This window comes from Musa acuminata, chromosome BXJ3-8 (genome assembly GCF_036884655.1).
Source record: "Musa acuminata AAA Group cultivar baxijiao chromosome BXJ3-8, Cavendish_Baxijiao_AAA, whole genome shotgun sequence".
NCBI classification, from domain to species: Eukaryota; Viridiplantae; Streptophyta; class Magnoliopsida; order Zingiberales; family Musaceae; genus Musa; species Musa acuminata.
The window spans coordinates 12,106,912-12,128,704 of record NC_088356.1 but is presented as its reverse complement, the minus strand read 5'-3'; the positions used below and the strand labels follow the sequence as shown (position 1 = coordinate 12,128,704).

The following is a 21,793-nucleotide window of genomic DNA, read 5'->3' as shown; positions in this document are numbered from 1 at the left end:
TATTTCAATTGATTTGTCTTTCCATGATCGAAGTTAGTCCTACCTCAAAGTCATTCAACACCACCTCAAAGTCACCTCATCGCAACAAAACCCTTGTCAAACCACCACGAGGGCTACTCGGACGACTTCACGTTTTCGGATCAAGACCGAGCCGTGCTGACTCCCGATCGACAACATCGAGGAAACAACAACGATTATTATATTTTGAAGCAAATCATGTATATATATTTCCAAATTCTATTTTTTCCTTATACAAACCGTCAGCAATGCATATAAATTCTGATCCTAATAAATATACTTACTAAATATGGAAGAAAATGAATCTGATATTATAAGACGAGAATCTTCAACATCCCTCAAGTAATGTTTTAGATGTAAAACTAATATTCTTATTAGAATAAATGTCACATATTTTCCAACATCATACCTTCACCTCAAAAAGCCCCAAGCAGATGAACTGAAAAAAGAAAGTCTCGAGTTTTAACATCACTAGAAGATACACGTTTTCTCCTCCATCTCAGATAAATAGTCCCCAGAAGTTCCCTGCCTTCCCACATGGCCTCTCCACACACTGCGTTGTCTCAGATGGGGCAGGGTGGGACTTCCAGGGTTCCGCCAGCCTGAATCTGGCCCCAGCCGATAAGACGCCAGTGCTTCTCAACACGCCGGCTCAGGGCAATCTTCTCCCCTTTGCTTGTGCACACCGGTGCAGTAAGCTGCAGCTTCGCCAGATCATTCTTCACAGCGACGACTCGAGCCCCCGTGGACATAGATCCTATGTTGAGCATCAGGATTTCGCCCTTCGTCAGCTTTGACACCTTCCCTTGTTTCTCTGTCCCTTTTGTCCTGACACCCAAAAGCCTCCGGAGGAGAAAAAAGTTCACCTGTAGGAACCAAGTTAAAAGGCAGCAATTCAGGCATGCAGCACAAAGCATATTGCAGATACAAATACATCTCTCTTCCAGTGTAGATCATATGCTTCATCCTCTGTTTCAGTTACATGCGCCTTGTTATGACATGTAGCTCTACCAAGGGAAACATCATCAAATTGTGAAAGGCCCTCTATGACAAATTGTCAAACTTGTTCCAAATGTATGATCTATTATGCCATACTATCCATATATCTAGTGAGAAACAAATAACTACAATATGATCCACTCTTAGATATGAACTACTATACAACTGTTTATCAAAATATTTTGCATTCATAAGAACACAAATAAAAACTCACCTATTTCCATTCGATATTCATAAACATCATAGACATGAACTATTATGCCATACTATCCATATATCTAGTGAGAAACAAATAACTACAATATGATCCACTCTTAGATATGAACTACTATACAACTGTTTATCAAAATATTTTGCATTCATAAGAACACAAATAAAAACTCACCTATTTCCATTTTTTTCTCAATATTCATAAACATCATAGACTCTCTTAAGTCTTCATCATTTTTCTCCAACATGCCCATCTATTTATCCACTATTTACACCATTGTTGTAATAATTTCCAGTATATTTAGACCCTTCTCTGTAGTATCTTCAAAATTAGACTTTAAAAATTCAAAGCAACAAGGTGAAAACCCTTGTTATCTTGCAAATCTAATTTTGGAACAAGCCCCTTGCTAAAGATCTCACACCAATTAACCAAAGGCAAACTTCTTGTTGGTGTGAAATTGGTCTGATGTCAAAAAATCCAATTGTTTCTTCTTTGAGTCTTGCAATATACACACATAAGAACTCCATAGGAGAGCGGAAGAAAGATAAACCATGAAAATCATAAAAGGCAAGGAAATATCAAGTTGTAAAAGTAGAGAAAGGGAAAGAGAAGGGTTACAGCAAAGATGTGCAAAATCATACTTCAAGATGGGTGAGGGAGAGGTGAGAATGTGCCATGTGTGTGTGTGTGGTATATGTGAAATTTATGAACTATACAGAGCTCATGCAAAACTGCATATCAGAATAAGTTATATTCATCTTTTAAGTGTGTCGCTAAATCAAGTATGGAAGTAGAACTGGGCAGAAACGATCACTGGATAAATGCCTTTATTAAGTTGCTAACATTTTTTTTTGGATGATTAATGTATAAAGATAATAATGAACCAGAACATGGAAACAAAATGTAACGTACCTCCAGCTCAACAAAGACATCAGGCAGCGAACCAACTTCACCAAGAACCTGACCTACCAGCCTATCAGCACGAGTTAATGTGGGATCCATTGTAGTGCCTACACCAATGAGCCCCCCGGGCACGGCAAATTGAAGCTCATTTTGTTCAGCATATAGTGAAACAATCCTCGAGTATATAGGGGTGCACTTTATATTCCCACTCTCATCTTTAACAACGATACCAGGACGAACTTCAATAAACTGGTTCACCTTTAAAACACCCTGTATAAAACATTATCAATTTCAAGTTTCTTTTTAATACAAGTGACCGAAGTGCATCATGTTAATGAGTATTAAGCCCATTCAGTCCAAGAAAAAAAAATAAAGCAATATATGACAGCAAAAAAGGCAAAGAAAAAGTGTTTTACAAAAGGCTTGCAGTAAAATTATAGTAAATCCCAAGATATGCAACATGCTTATAACTTGCTGAAGAAGCTCAATAATAAAGCAATGTTACAATACCCATCATACAATTGTACAGCATACTGAGACATAGGAGATTGTGGAAGAGATACAAGCATATCTTAAGTTCTGCAAAGACAATAGGTGACAAGTTACATACCCTAAGGATGCTTCCACCTGCAACACCACCTTTTATCTCATCAACCTCAGAGCCGGGCTTGTTCACATCAAAAGAACGGATGACAATCATGTTTGGAGGTGAAATAAAGTTTCTCTCTGGAATAGGGATTTTCTTAACAAGATACTCGCAGACAACGTCAATATTATATTTCAATTGAGCAGATATTGGCACCACAGGAGCTCCATCAGCGATAGTACCCTGACAATTTTATTCATGTTCTAACAATGTCATGGTTTATCTAGGTATCAAACAGAGAGGAAAAAGAATTCCTGGTTTTTTTCTGAAGATTGACCTGAATAAACTTCTGGATAGCTTCATGTTGATTAATTGCAGCACTTTCCTGGATTAGATCAATCTTATTTTGTAAAATAATAATATGTTGCAGACGCATGATTTCAACAGCAGCCAGATGTTCAGACGTTTGAGGCTGTGGGCAACTCTCATTTCCAGCTATAAGAAGTAAGGCTCCATCCATAATTGCAGCACCGTTAAGCATAGTAGCCATAAGAATATCATGGCCCTAAAAAACAAAACAGAGCAATAACATAAAAAAGAGTTAATTTAGTTTCTGCATAAAATAAGTATAATCCTTTTTTTATTATTGTTGCATGTTGAACGTGATTAGTGTAGAGGTACAAAACAAATCCTTTAAATAAATTTAAACATAACTATTGCATCAATTTGCATATTAATATAAAGGTATTTCAAGATATGCAATACTTCCAATCAAGTTCTGTACCAGAGTGTGAAGCACACAGAAGATTGGCGCTAACATTAACCAGGATGCTGACCATGAGAGCTGAACAGTTCTAAAGATTATTTCACTATATAATAACTCTGTCACATCAATTGGAAGTTCTAAAAATCACAACTGCAGTGACCTCATATTGCTTTAGGATTATGGAAATATATTTGCACTAGCGCATGAAGATTGGATTTCATTAGGACTCAATCCAATATAACTAGATTGAGAGGGTGAGAAATGAGAACTCTGCTAGACTGGTTTCACAATAGTTATTTCACTTCTACGGAGCAACATTAATGTTTCCCTCTTTTTTTTAAATCAATAAGTGTTGATATCTTTCATCGGTTTTAGAAGAAGCTCCAGTAGAAGCTCTACCGAAATTAATATATATTCTAAACAAAAGATGGTTTTGATGGGTTTCTAGTCTGAACCATACAACATCAATCTGATGTTCTGGAAATAGGCTTCTAGTCTGAACCATACAACATCAGTCTGATGCTTTGGGGGACACCAATTTCAAATTCTAAACCAGGACAACTAAAACACTTGTAGAAATTTAACACAACATGCATTAAATGCTTGGAAAGACCTATGAAAAATAAAAGTTTTGGGATAGTAAATGAGAAGGTAAATTGAAGAAACTTAAAAACAAAGTTCAAGCAAGATGATGGTCAAAAAAGAAAAGGATGATGAAATATCATATAGTCCAAGGAAAACTTCCAAATTTTCCACAATTAATGTACGAGTCTCTCAGAACCCTGGACAAATATGATTGCATTGGCATAAGTTGCTAAAAAATTAAAAATAAAGGAAGACAAAAAGACCACATAATTATTTTAATGTTCCACAAAAGCCTCTAAATGCACAGATAACTCAAGTATATTCAAGATGAGGTGTAGAAAAGGGGAGTGGTACTTGCAACTCTCCTTCAATTATTCAAAACAAAAAATGTCCCATTCATTCAGCATTGGCTCTAAATAAAACAATATATGGTTTTTGACAGAACTTAACTACTTTACATAATTGCCCAGCCCTCCATTGCAGTCCACGTACACGAACAAACCACTGATTTCCACAACATTTTGAGCTTAACGTGCCAACTAAACTCAGATATATGGTATGTATGCATATTCCTTTCTCAGATTGGTTCTTTTTTTAAGGATTGGTGTGAATATTCCATTGACATGAAGGTGCTTTGTGATGGTATGTGTACTCTGCTTGAGTGCAGAATAAAGGTCAAGATATTCCTAGAGTGCAAAATGAAATTAACACCCTGCCCCTTGTGAGAATTGTCAACAGTCAAGCAGATGGACCATGGTGTACATGCAATATTTGAATAGCATAAGAAAGATTTTGACAGCCCCTACACCTTTTAGACTCAGATTTTGACATGCCTAGTGAGGCCTTGCATTTCTGTAATCTTGACTTTACTGGTCCCTATGTTTTAAGATGTAAACAACATTATGCTCTCCATTAACAAATGAAAAAAATACCTGTTATGTATGTCCTGTATTATCTCAGGCAGTTAAGATCAGAGAGTTCAAACAGACAAACTTGAATAGAGTATTGTGGAGCAACCAAGGAGTTAGAAGAAGAGAGGCCAACCGATATTCCTTACTAAGTCCTAATAACAAATTTTATTTTATATTTATTTTTTTTCGGATGTATTTTTTACTCAATGTTATAGGGAATCTCTAAATCTTATTGAGTCTATTTGATGTCTCAGAGTCCTCATAAGGGTATGGCAAATTATGAAAGTTGTTTAAATTAAAGTTTAGAGTTCTAGAAGATCCTTTAGATAGGATTATAAAGATGGTAAGATTACCAAAAATATAGGGACTTGTATCCCAAACCCCTTGGTAGGTCATCTATAAGTGGCTGTAGAGGCCTGTAAGCCCAACATTATTTCATTTTTTAAATTAATTTAGCAGTAGTTTCGTAGTAATCCTCGTTCTTCTCTCTTTCTCTTGAGGTCTTTTATATTGCTCAAATTGGAGGAAACCCTGATGGGATTAGCCAAATCCTGTAACGGAGATAAGTATTGTTTTCTTTCTTTTATTCTTCTTTTCCTATGTTGGGCCATCACCATGCCTATGCAATACAAAAGCACCACTGAAATGTATAGTCAGATAAAAGATTATTTTATCCTAGTCCAATTAGAAGTCTATTAAAGAAATATACAGTTCCAAGGTAAGTCACCTTACCGGGCAATCCACAAAAGAAACATGTCTTAGAAGTTTCATCCTAGTGTTCTCAAACCCTGGAACATCACATGGAGGACTGTCTTCTTTTCCACTTCCATAAGCCCTGCTTAAGCATAAAAGATCAACAGCTGAAGATATATCAAAGCAAACAAGGGATTTTTTTATCAAGGAACCATACTTGTAACACATAGGTCGTGGGCATCTATCATCTTCACATTTATATATTTTTGCATTGGCATATCCCAGCTTGATGGTGATATTGCGCTCCAACTCATTCTTGAAGCGAACAGTCTGCCAATACAAAGCAAGTCAATCATTGTACAGATTTTGGATGGAGAAAAGCTTGCCAGATACTATACCAATTACTGTACCATCTAATGCAACTTCTATTGCTTCACATCTTCTAACGACAGCATGTATCTAATGCAACTATCATTTAAAATAATAAACACTAAATGCAAATACATATTGTCATAAAAATGCAAACCCATACTGACGAACCAACTAGCAACAAACATTATGAGCTACAGGAGTGGTCGTAAGAGTGCTTTTTATTAACCAATAATTTTCACTATGTTCATGAGTTTTTGCTTGTTTTCAACTTCTATCCCCTTCAAATTGGATCAAAACTGCCTTCCTATTCCTAAATATCATATATATGCACCTTAAGTTATAAAGGCCTTCTACACTCAGATTCTAGTTGCCCATGCCCAACCAATCTTGGTCGGTGGAAATGGAGCAAGAGAGCCAAAACCTGTCCTTATAGGATCATGTGAGATATCATCAAAGGCAGCAAACTTCTCAAAATCTTAAGAGCACGCAAAACCAATGATTATTTTATAAGACATGATAAAATCATCTAATTACCAAAAAAGAACTTGGTAGACCATATAGTCATTGTTAAATTTTCCAAGTGATCACTTGATGAACTTCTCTAGTGTTTAAAGCAAATGCACACAACATTATTAAAAACCATAGACCTTCACATAAATATCTTGGGGCAACAACAACTGATTTAAAACTGTAGACGTTTAAGTAAATATCTTGGAAAGACATCAATTGGTTCGAATTAAAAAGACTAACAGTAGTACCTGTACACCGGATATTGCTTTTACAACAGTTGACTTTCCATGAGCCACATGACCAATGGTACCTAAAATTAAATATAGATCATTATACTTAACACAAAAAATAAAACAGATAAAAGGATGCAAATGGACGAGGGTAAAATGAGATATGAATATGTAGCATACTCTTAACGAAGAAGAGGAATAAATTTACAAGGAAAATCAAAGACCAAGAGTAAGAATACAAGAAGAAAAGAACTGGTAAAAAGAGTTACCACACTTCAATACGATGAAGAAGCTTGTGAACTCTCCAAACCACAGGAACACCTTGACCCACTAAGATGAACAGAAGAAACTTATTCCATGATGCACACATGGTTAGCAGGGGTGTGGAAATGAAGAGTTCAAACCGAGAAACAAAACCAAACAAAATGGGTGTGTCTGTTTAAAATTTGTTCACGTTTTATTATTGATTGGTCCAGTTTGAGAAGTTGAAAAGCAAACAACTCTCAGTTCCTGGTTTGAGGCTTTGAGGTTTGAAAAATCCATCAATGATATGTTTCTCCTTATTATCTAAAGGGCAAAGCATAAGAAAAACATTTATAGAATATTTTTTATAAAACTAAATAAAAATTGAATTGCCCACGACAACATTAATTAATTTCTTCTTATTATGTTTTTCAGTTGGGAAATAATCTTGGAACTGAATGATGTTTCCACAAACCTATAACCTTTATCTCAAATAATTAACAATTTTGGCGGTTCCACAATCCATGGAAAGCATTATATTATTGAACTCATTGTTAGTTAACAAGTACCACTAATTTAACTAAGTATGACAATGTCTACAATCCAGAATCCACTCGAAGGAATATTGGTTAGAACAGGATTAGAGTACTTTGGAAGTTTCACAATAATGCTAACAGAAACAAGCTATTTTTAAGAAATATAAATATAGTTGACTTTCCAGTGAACTTAAAACAAAAGAAAATACAGTTAAATAAGGGACAGAAAATTTTGCAAAGAATAAGTTCTGCCAACAAGCAAATCAGGTGCATCTAGTCTTAATGAATTCCTGTGCAAGCAATAGTTCTTACCAATGTTAATGGTAGCCTGACGTGAGATAACTTCTGGCGACAGTGGGTGAAGTTTTGTCACATCAAGTTTACTCAAGTCTTGCTCCATTAATCCTTTACGAGACATTTTTTATGTAGACGATATACCTCAGTTGAGTCCTGAAAGGAAGCAAAGATACATATTCTACTGAGGTGAAGCTAATAAAACGATTGAAATCTTCAAAACTGGTACTCCAATATCTTTCTGCATCACATAGATGTCCTGATCCAGGATATACATAAAGTGCAACCTTAGTCTCCTTCTGCTTGATAGAAATAGCCTATAAGGAGGGGAGATTCGGGGGGCAATCAGGTACAAAAATTTCATGGATGTTTATGAATTTTCCAGAAACAAAATATGTAATCGGACACTGTGTAGCAACAAGTGACAATGCAAGAGGCTGATGGTCCTCATAGGGACATGAAGAAGGTGTGCACTTTGTGAACAAGTAATATATAAGGTTCAAGAAATGAGGACCACATGGTGAAACCAGTTAAATGTAAGTCACTGGACCAGTACGATAGTTTGGATACATCGAACTCCTTTAACATATATTTGTTTATACCAAACTGATAACAATTTTACAGCTTATGCAAAGGTCTGCCCTACGGTTTAACAATTCGAGGAGGCACCTTTCTGTGGCGTACGCCATTCCTCGAGCCTAACTAGCTGGCCAAATATAACCTTAATACTCGCCCTTCTTTTTCTTGTTCGACTGCATTAATCTTTTAACAAAATCAGAGTCCTCTTGCCCAAAGCCCATCTGCCAGACGTGATTCCCACACCAGATGTGCCAAGAAAGTAGATTGATAAGACGATGGCAGCCCAACGGCGGCGGCCGCTGGTGAGCGGAAGCGTCCGAGCCGCACGGAGATAAAGAGGCAGCACTGCCTCAATCAAGAATCTCCAGGGTTTTACTACGCCACTATCTTTCGATAAAGATCTCACAGTCGTATGAGCACGACAAATTCCCCGACGTCGGCCTTTCGGGAGTTTAAGAGTGGGATCCTCAGAAAGAAAGAAAGAATATGAAGATAGTATGAGTCGTCGAACGGGCAAAACGAACCAACAACAAAAGCACGAAAACATGATCAAAATTTGGAAACAATCAAGAACACGCCCATCCGGCCGTAATACAACTAAAAGAAGCACGGGCAACAAGAATACATTTACCCTGAACAAGAGAAAGATACCTTGAAAGCTGGATCGGCGAAAGGATCAGCGCACGGTCGAGAAGAAACCCTAAGATCTTGAAAGATCGCGAGGGTATCGGAGCCGAGGAGAGCAAGAGAGGCGGAGGGGACGGCGATAACGGACGCCGAGGCGGAGCTGCTGCGGAAGATAAAAAGAACGAGAAAGAGGTGGCGGAGAGGGCTTCGTAGGGCATCCGCGTCGAGTCTCCCCGATGATCCGAGTCGCTAATTCCAGATCCGACGGTTCAAATAAGCTTCTCGCTTCTCCCCATCGGAGAGGGGGGCGGGCAGCGAACGAGCCCGAAACACGACCCGACTCAAACTCACGCGGCTCAGTTGTAAACTGGGCCGTGTCGGCCTGATGCTAAGATAACAGACCGAATGTAAATGGGCCCAATTTTAAGGCACCTCTGCGAAGCTCTTTGACTTGATTAGTTGATCATTAAGTAAATTGTTTTTTTTTTTTTGCATAATCTATTTTTAGCATTTAAATGAAACATCGCTTTATGTTTTGTATTTCTTGGATGAAAATTTAGAAACCGTTATTCTTGACATATTTTAATAAGTTGAAAAAAAATTTAATGTATTAGGTTGCTTATAATAAGCTGAAATATTATTGTGTTATGTTAGACTCCACTACTTTAGTGTTTTACGTTAATGTGTTATTAGTTCGAGCTATTAATGACCGATTAACTCTTAGAATTTAAGATATGATTGTATAAGATTTGAGTGATTAGGAGCGTAATTACATATTTATTTCTATAATTAATTATCTTTAGTATTTTAGTTTTTATATTTTTAATAATTATATTAAGATGTCGGTATTTATGAAAGTGAAATATTTAAACTCATTTCTCCTTATGTCATCGATTCTGTTAACGAAAATATCATACGTTCGTAGTGATTAATCAAAGTGAGACAAAAATAATAAGCACTCAGTGATAAGCCCTATAATGTTTCCATCAGTAAAATCAATGGTATAAGAAAAAATAAGATTAAATATTTTATTTTTATAACTTTTAAAAATATAAAGATCGAGATGCTTAAATTAACTAATTACATAAGGTAATATAACCCTCGATTGATCATGTAAAGGGGCACATATATTGATTTTTTTTTTTTGAAACCTCTTTCAAATTTCATCTTATTCAAAATCTTTTTTTTTTCTTTGACTACTGAATTATTAAAGAAATATATTAAGTAATATGATAAATGCCTAATCAACCCCCTAAACATGGATCACGCTATGGGATAAGGTTTCAAAGGAGGGATTTGTTGGGGAGAACAAAGTTGATTAGAGAAAAAGGAAGGAGTCGATGTTTCTTCGTCTTCTACTAGGCATAGTGTTACAGGATCAGCACTTGTCGTCATAACACGCGAATCACACGGCATCATCATCTTATAAACTATCGTCTCTACTAATTCCACATGAAGTCAAGCCTAAGTGAGCATTCCTTTGACGTCGTCTTCACGGCCAATTTGAACAGACATCAAGCTTTTAGCTGAGGTCGTCACTGATACCATCGGACCGCCTTCGTCCAATTTCAACATGTCCAAATAGTCTTTTTTGTCGAATTTAAATATGTATTTCGTTGTGTTTGACTTTTCTCGATGACCATAAAATCACACGTATTTATTTATAGAGAAGAAAACAAGATCAAGGTTGCAAATTAATTAGGCTTGTTTGAATGAGTGTTTCGTACTTTGTCAAACGGACCCGTCTTCTTCCTTTGCTCGATCGCTTTGTTGATGATGCAAGGGATTGAAACATCATCATCAATTTTAATCTATTAATCAATAAAAATATATTTTTGTAGATAAATCATTCTCATTTATCAAAAATATTAAAGGGTGATTAATTTTGCTTCGTACAAAAGAGTATAATGCCATAATGTTTTCACGACTATGAAAGAACTTCACGCCTCACTCCAAAAGGGATCTTGGCATCAAGATTAAATTAATATCGAATCCAAAATAAATGATTCAAAAGATTCCATCATTAGTTTAATTGTTAGAGAAAGATATTATTGACATTTGAGTCACGTACTTCAGATTCATGTATATAGGATTATTCGAGGTATTTTCAAGATAAAAATATCAAACTACTAAGATGATTATTTTGATGTGCCTATGATGTGAAAACATCAATCTCCCGACGAGATCATCCGAAATATCATCTATTATGAAGATTTAAATTGAAAATGATTTCTCATCCTTCCGGCAATCAATACAGTAGTTGGTAAAAAATAACTTTTTGATTGTGTTAAAAATAAATTTTTATATCTAATAATAAAATAATATAAAATATATTATATAAAATATTTTTGGATGAGATAATCTTCAACCGTCTTTATCAATATTAATTTGATATCTTATACATACAACACCTAACCAACATGTCATGTAGCTGACATGTGCTGAATGCAATATCTTTCCTCTGATTAGTTAAACATCGATATCAACGACTTGACATCGACTTCCAAATCCAATTCATGCAATTGAGCTGTGGGACGCTTCATTCATTGCCAGACATGACGTTTCTCTATCAACTCAAATCTAAGACGTGATATCCTCGTCAATAAATAATAAATCATGTATCCTGCTAATGAACATGTAATTTTTTGATTTGACGACGACTTTAACCCTAAGTACGAATTTGTACTTGTCATAATAATCACATCGCATGGATTATTGACCCATTATATTAATTTTTACAGTTTAAATCGATGACAATTATATCATACTAAATCGAAATGCGCACGAGACTACTTATGGAAAAGTATACAAGTTGAATTATCATTGAAACAGACATAATCTAAGCATGTCGATCCTATTATGGATGCGAATCTATGATTCAGCGAGTAATTAAAAATGGGCACCAACCACGGGACCAAAACCCAACCACTACATGTATATGTTTCTAAATCTTTTAAAGCTTATTGATATATATATATATATATATATATATATGATTTTAATTAAAAAATGTTTTGTTTTGATATCCTCTGAATTATTTTATAAAATTCTTATTATATTTTATAAGTTTTATATATCTTTTAAGGTGTGGGGAGGTGTGATAGTTTATTGGTGCATGCAGATGCAAGGGGACGTCGTCTCGTCTGGTGACTGCTAGGTGCTGTGAAGCAGGCGTGAGGTGCGAAAGTCGCCGGTAGATGGCAGCGCCCGAAAGCAGCTATTTGTTGAAGCTGAAGATGAAGATGGTGAAGTTTTACCCAACTCGACCGAGAAATTAAAGAGAGAAGCAAGCAAGCAAACAAAGAAAAGCTGTGGAGAACGAAGAAGGGCGAGCGGGGGAAAGAGTCGTCCGTCGCGTGCGTCAAGAGAACGTCACGCGCTCTCCACCTACCCCTCGCCATCTCTCTCTCTCTCTCTCGACCTACCACCCGAACGAGGCGAGAGAGAGAGAGAGAGAGAGAGAGAGAGTTTATAAATGGTGAGCTAGCCGGCCGGAGCGCTAGCCAGGGATCGAATACGATCTCTGCGCCTCGACGGGTCGCAGCAAATCCTCCTCCTTCCTCTTTGGTTGCGTCGTGATTCCCGTTTGATTCCTACCTGAAGCCGACCCACCGGATAGGTGGAGGAGTAGTCGAGAGGAAGAGGCAGAGGCAGCAGAACGAAACCTCCCTTCCACATCTTCTCCTTTGGCCTTTTCCTCTATCTGCCGAGGTTTATCGTATGGCGATCACAGTACATCCTCCTCCTCTTCCTCCTGCTAACGTTATCAGCAGGAAGAGCGGATCGGTTTCTCTCAGTATCGGTGTCAGAGCTGCTGCCAACTTCGAACAAAATAAGCAGCAGCGGCAAGAACGACAAGTCGAGCAGGGCCGGAGGAAAGATATCCGCACCTCTCGCCCCTCCTCTCCTTTGGGAGCCTCCGACGAGGTGGCCTCGCGCTTGGGCTACGAGATCGCCATTGCCAACCTCGAGCGCCTATTCTGGCAGCAGGCCGCCACGGGAGTCCAACCGCCCGCGTCTGGGGAACCCTCCGGTCGCCCCGTCCGCGTGGCCTACCAGGGTTCCCGCGGCTCCTACTGCCAGGAGGCCGCCGCCAGGGCCTTCCCCTCCTCGGCCTGCGAGGCCTTCCCCTGCGCCCACATGGAAGAAGCCTTCGACGTCCTCGAGGACCACTCCGCCGACCGCGCCGTGGTGCCCGCGGAGAACTCCCTCGACGGGCCCATCGACCGCAACCTCGACCTCCTCCTCCGCCACCCGGGAATCCGCATCTTGGGCGAGCTCGTCCTCCCGGTCAATCACTGCCTGCTCTCCCTCCCGGGCGTGCTCAGGTCCGGCCTCCGCCGGGTCATCAGTCACCCGCAGGCCCTGTCCCACTGCCGCCGGAGCCTGGAGGCCCTCGGCCTCGAGGTCGACGAGGTCTCTAGTGCCACCGATGCCGCCCGGTTCGTGGCAGAGAATCGGGTGGCGGACACCGCGGTCATCGGAAGCCGGATGGCCGCCCGGGAGTTCGGACTGCGGGTCCTGAAGCCCAACTTCCAGGACCACCACCTCGGTGGCAACCTCACCCGCTTCCTCCAGCTCGGCCTATCTTCAGGGCACGCCCAGGCCTCTTCTTCCATCGTCGGAGGGGCAGCGCACAAGACCACCGTGGTCTTCACTCTGGACGGAGGGGCGTCAGACCTGTTCCGGGCGATGTGGATCTTCGAGAGTCGAGACCTGAGGGTGACGCGCGTCGACCACCGGCCCAACCGTGCGAAGCCGCTCCGGGTGGTTGACCGGGGCGACGACGGGCTGAGGAACGTGACGTACCTGGACTACGTCTTCGTGTTGGACGTCGAAGGCAGCGTGTCGGACCCCGTCGTGGAGGCCGCACTGGCACGCTTGAACGAGATGGCCGTCTTCTCACGTGTGCTCGGAAGCTACACCTGCACGTACCAAGGAATTAATTAATTTGTATATAATGAATGAAATATACGCCGTATCCGTATGTACTCACTTACAAGCAAATACGGTCTTCCGTAATAAAAAGGAAGCATTTATTTACTTTTATTTATTTATTTTTAGAGTGATCGAAACTTGTATTTTTCAATCGTCGTTCATCCTAAGAACACTTTTTAATTAAGTTGTAGATTTAATTTTAAGCAAAAATTACAGAGTGAGCAAACGTCATTAGCATGACAACCGATGACGTCAGATTTGTAGGTTTACAAATATTAATTCGAGATGTCATACCTAACTTCGTAGTTTGCTTGTAGAGATATATCGCAACCGACAACGAAACCTCCTTTTGCAACTTGTGACGAGTGCCGACATTTACCTTTTGATACGTCGAACACCATGGAGGAGGAGAACCACGGCAAGATTGGCAACCTGCCGGTCAATGAGCGGACTCTTTTTTGGCGGGGGCAATGCGCGGCTCTAAGGTACGGAGAGGAGGAGAGGAGATTAGGCGGAGATTCGAATGCGTTTCTTGAAAGTAAACAAAGAATAGGCTTCTTGCGATGCTTTTCGCGATTAGGCAGCGGGGAGCAGATTGTGTTTAGGCGGAAGAGGAGGGGGAAAAAGAGATGAGAGATGAAAAGCAAATTCCTGCGACGTTTCCCGGAACCAGGCACCGTCACAGCGATCGCCGGGAGGAGACTGTGACTGGGGACCCTTTTTGAAGGGCGGAAGGCCTCGTTGTTCTAGCGCGATAGCACGATCGGTTCACCCTCCTCTTCCTCCTTCTGGCGCCTCGTCGAATTGCATTATCGATCGAAAGGGGAATAAAAGGAGGTGATATCCAACTCTCTCACCCTGATGGGAAGGTGCCCGCACGGGCTCCTTTTCCGTTTGTTAAGAAGAGAACACCGATGAAAGCTTGGCCTGGGGAATCGGACGGTTGAAACTTATGCGAACGTCGGGATCTGCAATTCCCCTTGTTTTGTTGAAGTCGAAGCAGAGGCAGCCAGCGTCCACTTGGTGTGCTGCAGGTTCGACATCAACGACGTTCGCTTGTGCGCACCGAAGAAAGAATCCACTTTTAACCTCTATGAACAGTATTTATTGAAATACTCTTTGGGAACAGGATTTATTGCCTTTGAGGAGAAAACAATTTGAGATCGTGTCGCATTAAATGGTTGATTTACTGCCTCCACTCCATATTTGATTGTCATTCTTTTTCTCTGTATCCTTCGTTATGCTTTTGTCGAGTCTTCCGATCGATGCTCTCCAAAGTGACTAACTTCGAATATTTAAGCTGTTGAAGTCATTACCTATAGGTGACACTCTTACTTAGCCCAGTTTTCATTTATCAAATTTGGCTATAACTTGAATATTTAGAGATCTGGTTGTTGAGATGATTATTGATTTGGGATGATCTTCTACGTTTTATGCATATCACCTTCCACTATGGTTACCTACATTGCAATTGATAATTTTCTGAGTTCTGTGATGTCGTACAAATAAGTTAGGAAGGAAAGATAGGCACCAGAAAAAGAGATCCTTCTTTGAACTGGCCTTCACATTTAACACATCATAGGAAACTGAAATGAACCAGCACTCGAGTCACAAGAAAATGCTATCTGATGAACTATGGTGATGCATGCTAGATTACATTTGATTTTCTAAATATATTTCATTACGTTCACATTAAGTCAAGGTTTTTGCTTCTTGTCCAATGGAGTTAAAATTAACTCTCTTGAGAATGAGAACTCTCCCGAGTCCTAAGTTGAATGCAAAAAAAGTTTCATATAATACATTTACTAATACCCTGAATCTATCTCTTTGTTGTTTAGTTTCTTTCAATTTGAGTACCTAATAGATTATGTTTCTTTGAAGTCCTTCAACAGAATTCAAGAAGTCCATAATAACATGATATTTCATGATACCAAAAGAATATTTATCCAAATTGTAGCTTTTCGGATACAGCAATCTTTCATCCACACTAATATCTTTGTGGTTACAGGTGATGTTTTGGTTGGAACTCGATCATGGTTTGGAGGATTTCTTTACTGCATTGGTAATAAACGGCAAGGTAGTGATGAAAAGACGCTTGATTATACTTTGACCCCTCGTCAAGTAATTTGTTTTCACAATCAAATAGTTGATTTATTGTTGACATGATTTTCCCCATCTGCCATAGATTATACATGATCATGATGTATTGCTTGAATTGGTAATTTGGGTTACCAAATCAAGTTTCATGATGTGATTCTTAAAAATATTCTGTATCAAGAAGTATAGGAATGCTTAGCGGATTAATGAAGTAATGGTTGCTGAAGTATTTGTAGGATCGGTGTCCTCAAAGATGGAATTTACTTCTTGTCAACATGTATAACTTGACAAATGACAAGAGGACATGTTGTCAATTTTCAGCTGAAGAAAATAGAACATTTCATGTTGAACAGCAGGCATCGGCTGATACTACTACCATGTTCTCTTGATGTAAAGTTCTGATTTCTCAACATATTAAATCACTTCATACTTTTAATTGACTACTGTTGACAGCATATAGGAGAAATTATGGAGTTTCTTGATCACCCAAAGTGAGAAGTGACCAATCTTTCTTTACAATAAGTTCATTACAGGATGATTCACATCTTGGCTATGGGATTTTGGGTTTTTATAAGCTCAAGTTATGGCTACCATAAGCACTAGCACAAGCACAAGTCACACTTCTAATGATGTACTCTTTTAACTGTCATAGGCATGATTGCCATTAGCTTAATGTAAGATATATTTTGATTAGAGAGCAGACATAGGATTTTTCCATGAAAATATACTATGCTAGAAGATTTTGCTGTATCTTTTATCACCAGGCAGCAGCTATGTCTAACTATTTCACCAAACTACTAGACCTGAAGTCAATATTTCAGCAAACCACTAGACATGGAGCCACTAGAACTGAACTATTTCACCAGCTAGGTCTGACATATCGTTCCAATGATGGAGTCCTGGCATCTGAATAAGAAGAACAGGATCATCGAGCATATCTATATAATGGTGCATTTTATGTTAAAAAACTATTTTTCAGAATATGATTTTGTGAAATAAATCATCATTAAAAAAAAGACCAGCTACCTTCATGCATTTATAATTTCACTGATATAAAATATAATTTATATCAATCACCAGCCTTTTCTGATATGGCTTAGGTTCTCTTTTTATTGATACGTTAATAGAATGACAGACTTGTGGGTGAGGCTTTCCTATTCTGGCATTCTTGATGCATGAGTGGAGGTAGCAAATCATTTCAGTGAATTATTACCCCTTGAAGATCAATTTGGTTTTACTTGTTTTCTAATTCTGTTGATGTAGTCCACAGTTCTTAATGTCTGCTTGTTCATATATTTTTTTCGCAGGAAACAAGATTACAAAAGCTTAAGGAATGCTTGAATGTACCATTTGATGAGTGTCACGCAGATCATCAGGTATCATATTCTTTGACTTTATTTTCCACTTGTAAAATAAAAATGAATTGTTCTTACACATTGTGAAAGCGGGTTACTTATTTATCAAGAGTCATTCATCTTCTTTAAGATTTGTGCAGAATTAAGCTATTTACAAAATGTGTTGCTGGCTCTCCTTTTGGATACTGAGAAAAATAGATGAAACTTGCAAGAATAACTTGAAAAAGCAGAAAAACTACATACATCTCTGTTGGGCTATAAGCATATATTTCACCAATCGTCCATTTCACAGATCTGGCTCCTGAAATTGGTTTGCTGCAATCACAATTGTTAGGAACAGTTTGAAAAAAAAAAGTTTGAACTTGATGTCCTATCTTACATTTTGTGCACTCCTACACTTTTGCCACCAGGAAGCCCTCAGAGCTCTTCGGCACGCATCCTTTCCTGAAGTAAAACTTACAGGACTCAAATCGGAGCAATGGAAGGACATGGGATGGCAAGGGCCAAATCCATCAACTGATTTCAGGTGTTCATTTCTTCTTAATTTTAAATTTGTCTGCAGCTTATGTTTCTTTTACGTGCTGGTTTGTCTTAAAATTACAATAATAATGTACTTGATCGAGTTTGAAGCATCGTTCTCATGAATGCCGCTTAACTAACATCAAATAGCTTTTTTTAGAATGATTTGATTCCCTAGCACTAGATAATGGTCCTAAAAATCTTCTAAAAGTAGGGTCCAATAGATGTGGACACATATGGAGTTTGAATGCTTATCCAGGTGTGTGAAGGTTGTTGAATCTCAAAATTTGATGATGAAATCAGTTGATAGTGTTTATGATTTGATCTGCGTTTTGAGTGACGCAGGAAGCTTCGATCAGGGAGAGACAATTAAGACAAGAATAATCATGTTGAGCCGAAATAAAACATGTCAGAAGATTGGACGTCGAGCTAGAGGATTGGTCAACGTAACGGTAGAAGGTTTCATGAGAATAGTAACCATTAATTTTGAACAACTGTGGTCTACAGTTGGAATTGCAATTAATTGGGTTTAAGATTTCATTCAATTATCTTTCATTGATTTGTTAAAAAAAATTGTTAGGAACATGTTCGATTAAGGATGACTTTCTAAGAGGAGCCGACTCATATGCTGACTACTATTAGCTACGGTCCTTGCCAACTTGTAGAATAAAAATCGAAGATCTTTTTCGTTAATTGTGACCATTTTGGAAGTTTTGTTATATTCTTTTGATCTCTCAATGTATCTTCCGGGTACCTATTTTTCATTGTCGTTGGTAGTTATCATGTTGGTCATCTTAGTTCTATGCTTTTTTAAATGTTAATTATACCTCTATTTTTGCTTGTAGCTGATGGATCTTCTGTTATTATGCAAATAAGCATATGGCTCATGCCGGGGTGAATTGATGAAAAGTAACATAAATCTTTGTTTTGCCTTTTTCAGGGGTTGTGAATTTGTTTTCACTTGAGAATCTTTTTTTTTTTTTTTGCAACGACTTATCCGGTAGGCAAATTAAAAAAAAAAGTCTTCTCTATGTATCCTTTCTTTTCTTGTAGTAGAAACAAACAATTTGCATCCTGACCTGAATCAGATCAGGATTATATTAATTTGATATCGGTAGCCAATGATTTTTTACACTAGCCATGGCGTGGGTGATCTAGTATCCACCAGGATGGCACATGGCACGGCATGTGCCAACATGTCGTGCCATGCTGGTCATGTGTGTGGTTGCATAATGATGTCATTCCCTACGGGGGTATGGGCACAGCACCCAGTGCGGCTCACTGGCACGTTACACATTCCAGCATGCTTGCGCAGGCCGTTATGGCAATACATTATTAAGACTGATTTCTCATTATTCCAAGATGAAGGCTACGAATGAATGAATCACATCATAAGATGACAGATTAAAATTAAATAAGCTATTAGTGGATTACCAAGTTCAACAACAACAGCCATTCATATAATTTGCTGTTCTAACCGGGTCGGATCTCGAGTTCGTTGGCTCCGTCCTCCTCCGCTACCTCGCGACATATCCGTAGCCTGTTCTAACCGGGTCGGATTTTGAATCTGCAGTCGCGCCAATAATTAGTGCATGCCGTTGGCTCCGGCTGGCCGCGCGCGCGAGAGCGGGGAAGGATCGAGATCGACAGATGGAGAGTCGTAGAGATGAGGCGAATAGAAACGGTTCCAACTCCAGTTCGACATTCCCCGCCACCGCCCTCCAGATCGAGCTCCCCCCAACTCGACGAGATCTGCCTCACCGTCCACTTCAACAACTGGTACTTCTTCTTCGTTAATTGTCTGTCCATTTGTTTATCGACAGCCCTAGGTTTGGAATCGCGCACGCCCTTTTGCCTGGGCCTTGCACCGTGGCTCGCCGCCGAGGTGCCGCCGATTCTTGGGGATTTGGGGCGTTCTCAAGCACAAAGATGACGAGGTCCCTCATGGTAATCAATCGTACCATATAGCAACTTAGAGCTTCTTAAACATATTATTCTGACCAATTTTTGCTATCGTTTTGGTGAAGTCTCCGATGAATTTTAGCGATATAAACTTGTTTCGGTCTATTTGGGGAAGATCCTGTAGAACGGGTCACATGTTGTTTATACATTAATCATGTCTGATGCATAAGTAATATTGATGAAAGGTAATATTCTACCACTGTTACTACCAAAGTATTCATCACGCTCGTAATGTTTCACACACCTCGCAAAAGAACTTCGATGTCGATCTAGTTGTGGACCATCGAAAATTTTTTTTTTGGGTGAACTGTGAACATCGTTGCCTAATGAGCCAAACAGTCACTCCTTTTTTTCTTTAACTTTACTTTCGAGAAATATAGAGGGATTTAGAGATGAAATGAGAAAGTCCACATGAAAGCCATATATTGTAATCACCATGTGTAGAATTAAACCTTGATAGCCCAACCGGAGATATATTGTAATCACTGGAAGTATCTTTCAGTAAATATTTAGAGACATTATTACAAAATTCAACAAAACTGGACCAGATGGATTCTATAATACCCTGTTTAAACCTGCAATTGAAGTGGAAGAAGACTTGAACTTATAGTGCTAGAGTCTTGGGTCTAAGCATCTTAAATCAGTGGTTCAAACTCCACAAGTCAATGGATCAGTTATGCCATCAAGTCGGGGTCGTGACAAATGGCACTAGAGCTGACTTTTAGTTTTGGTTAGAATAGGAGGGAAAAAAAAAAAAAAACCAGTGAACGAGATTTGAGTTTCAAGTGCACGCTGTGGAGTGGAGCGCCACTGGATCGTTCCTCACGTGTAACATGCTTTAGGAAGCCGGAGATGACTTGAATGGACTTCTAATCTTGTAGATGAATCTATAGTCATCACAGTTGATCGGATTCATTCTTCGTGACTCTATTCTCACGTAAGGTTTTCTTGAACTAGTCTTCAGTTGTGCTAGGTACAGGCTTAAATTAAAGCTAGTTGATTAGGTCCTCCATTGACTTGATCTGAACAGACCTTCCTCTTCGGTTGGCTCTATCTATGGTGCCTTCGGGCTTAGCCACACTGCCATGGTGGGTGACCCTAAATTTCTTCTCCCTCGTCCTTTTCTCTGCTGCTGGTGGTGATTCTTCTTTAACATCTTTTAATTTATTGTTCCTCGAACACATCTTTTCAGTATTCGTTTTCATGTGTTTCAATTAAAATTCATCTTCATAGTGTATGGACAAGCGGAGAAAGTTGGCTTTGACATAAATTTGCTAACATGATCAGGGTTGACTTACTTGAGCCATCATCAATGGAGAGCGTTCACGATGAGGGGTGTGTTTAGCTCGGAACCAAGGTGAGGATCCACTAGGACAAGTTAGGATCGCCATTTTTAACCGATTGAAGTTGAGGTTTGTGATGCGGACCAGGCTGGTTGGCTGTGGATGGATCGTAAAAGCAATATCTCAAACTAACTAGCAGATTGAGATGCCATGTTAATGTACCACAAAGCATTGATGGAAGCAGGTTTTCGAATGCGAGGCCATACTGAAATTTTGATCATCTGCGACATCTCCAAATGAGTTCTTGAGCTATTTGTCTTTTCTCATTTGGTCAATATTGTTTTTGTTCAAGCAGAAAAGTATGTGTGAGGTTGTGAACTCAGTTCTAAACATTCAAGCATCCACCTCGTATTCCTGTTGTTGCATCGATTCGTTCTCATCGATCTTTAAATCTTGGTGCCCTCTTATTTTCTTTCTGGTTCGTCCTGTTTCTGCCATCATTCGGGTTTGTGGGTTTGTTAGACACACTTCCTGCCTTTTTGCATGCGATCTCAAACCTGTCATCCTCTCTTGTGT

At 39.1% G+C, this 21,793-nt stretch overlaps 3 protein-coding genes across 16 annotated transcripts; 2 read left to right on the top strand and 1 right to left on the bottom strand.

The window, feature by feature from the left end:
* Window positions 1-366: 366 nt before the first annotated feature.
* LOC135645611 (eukaryotic translation initiation factor 2 subunit gamma-like) lies at window positions 367-9,243 on the bottom strand. 3 transcript variants are annotated; one of them, XM_065164169.1, is made up of 9 exons: window positions 9,088-9,243; window positions 7,876-8,013; window positions 6,803-6,864; window positions 5,890-6,002; window positions 5,712-5,814; window positions 3,055-3,282; window positions 2,742-2,960; window positions 2,141-2,401; window positions 367-884 (listed from the first exon to the last, which is right to left on the bottom strand). In XM_065164169.1, the coding sequence occupies exons 2-9, from the start codon at window positions 7,979-7,981 to the stop codon at window positions 582-584; spliced, it is 1,395 nt and encodes a 464-aa protein (XP_065020241.1). In that variant the 5' UTR covers window positions 7,982-8,013; window positions 9,088-9,243; the 3' UTR covers window positions 367-581. The 3 variants fall into 3 exon arrangements, with proteins under 3 accessions (XP_065020241.1, XP_065020240.1, XP_065020242.1); XM_065164168.1 differs by lacking the exon at window positions 9,088-9,243 and adding an exon at window positions 8,527-8,549; XM_065164170.1 differs by lacking the exon at window positions 7,876-8,013 and having other exon boundaries at window positions 9,088-9,209.
* Window positions 9,244-12,783: 3,540 nt separating this feature from the next.
* On the top strand, window positions 12,784-14,013 carry LOC135644142 (arogenate dehydratase/prephenate dehydratase 2, chloroplastic-like). Its single transcript, XM_065161603.1, has one exon. It carries the CDS (start codon window positions 12,784-12,786, stop codon window positions 14,011-14,013), a length of 1,230 nt encoding a protein of 409 aa, XP_065017675.1.
* Window positions 14,014-14,325: 312 nt separating this feature from the next.
* On the top strand, window positions 14,326-21,619 carry LOC135584272 (uncharacterized). 12 transcript variants are annotated; one of them, XR_010498814.1, is made up of 8 exons: window positions 14,326-15,181; window positions 16,010-16,078; window positions 16,420-16,488; window positions 17,406-17,474; window positions 17,864-17,979; window positions 19,546-19,919; window positions 21,222-21,291; window positions 21,365-21,619. XR_010498814.1 is itself a non-coding variant. In XM_065163982.1 (7 exons), the coding sequence occupies exons 2-7, from the start codon at window positions 15,179-15,181 to the stop codon at window positions 21,277-21,279; spliced, it is 384 nt and encodes a 127-aa protein (XP_065020054.1). In that variant the 5' UTR covers window positions 14,326-15,035; window positions 15,131-15,178; the 3' UTR covers window positions 21,280-21,619. The 12 variants fall into 12 exon arrangements, 11 of the variants coding, with proteins under 11 accessions (XP_065020054.1, XP_065020058.1, XP_065020055.1 ...); XM_065163982.1 differs by lacking the exon at window positions 19,546-19,919 and having other exon boundaries at window positions 14,326-15,035; window positions 15,131-15,181; window positions 21,222-21,619; XM_065163986.1 differs by lacking the exon at window positions 19,546-19,919 and having other exon boundaries at window positions 14,326-15,035; window positions 15,131-15,323; window positions 21,222-21,619.
* Window positions 21,620-21,793: the final 174 nt, after the last annotated feature.

Coding starts and splice junctions, on each gene's coding strand:
- LOC135584272 (XM_065163982.1), top strand. Junction 17,475..17,863: donor AGTGTCACGCAGATCATCAG/GTATCATATTCT, acceptor TTTTGCCACCAG/GAAGCCCTCAGAGCTCTTCG. Junction 17,980..21,221: donor AATCCATCAACTGATTTCAG/GTGTTCATTTCT, acceptor TAACATGATCAG/GGTTGACTTACTTGAGCCAT.
- LOC135645611 (XM_065164169.1), bottom strand. CDS start 7,981: ATGTCTCGTAAAGGATTAATGGAGCAAGACTTGAGTAAACTTGATGTG. Junction 5,815..5,889: donor CCACGACCTATGTGTTACAA/GTATGGTTCCTT, acceptor ATGCTTAAGCAG/GGCTTATGGAAGTGGAAAAG. Junction 2,961..3,054: donor CTATCCAGAAGTTTATTCAG/GTCAATCTTCAG, acceptor TAAAATTGTCAG/GGTACTATCGCTGATGGAGC.
- LOC135644142 (XM_065161603.1), top strand. CDS start 12,784: ATGGCGATCACAGTACATCCTCCTCCTCTTCCTCCTGCTAACGTTATC.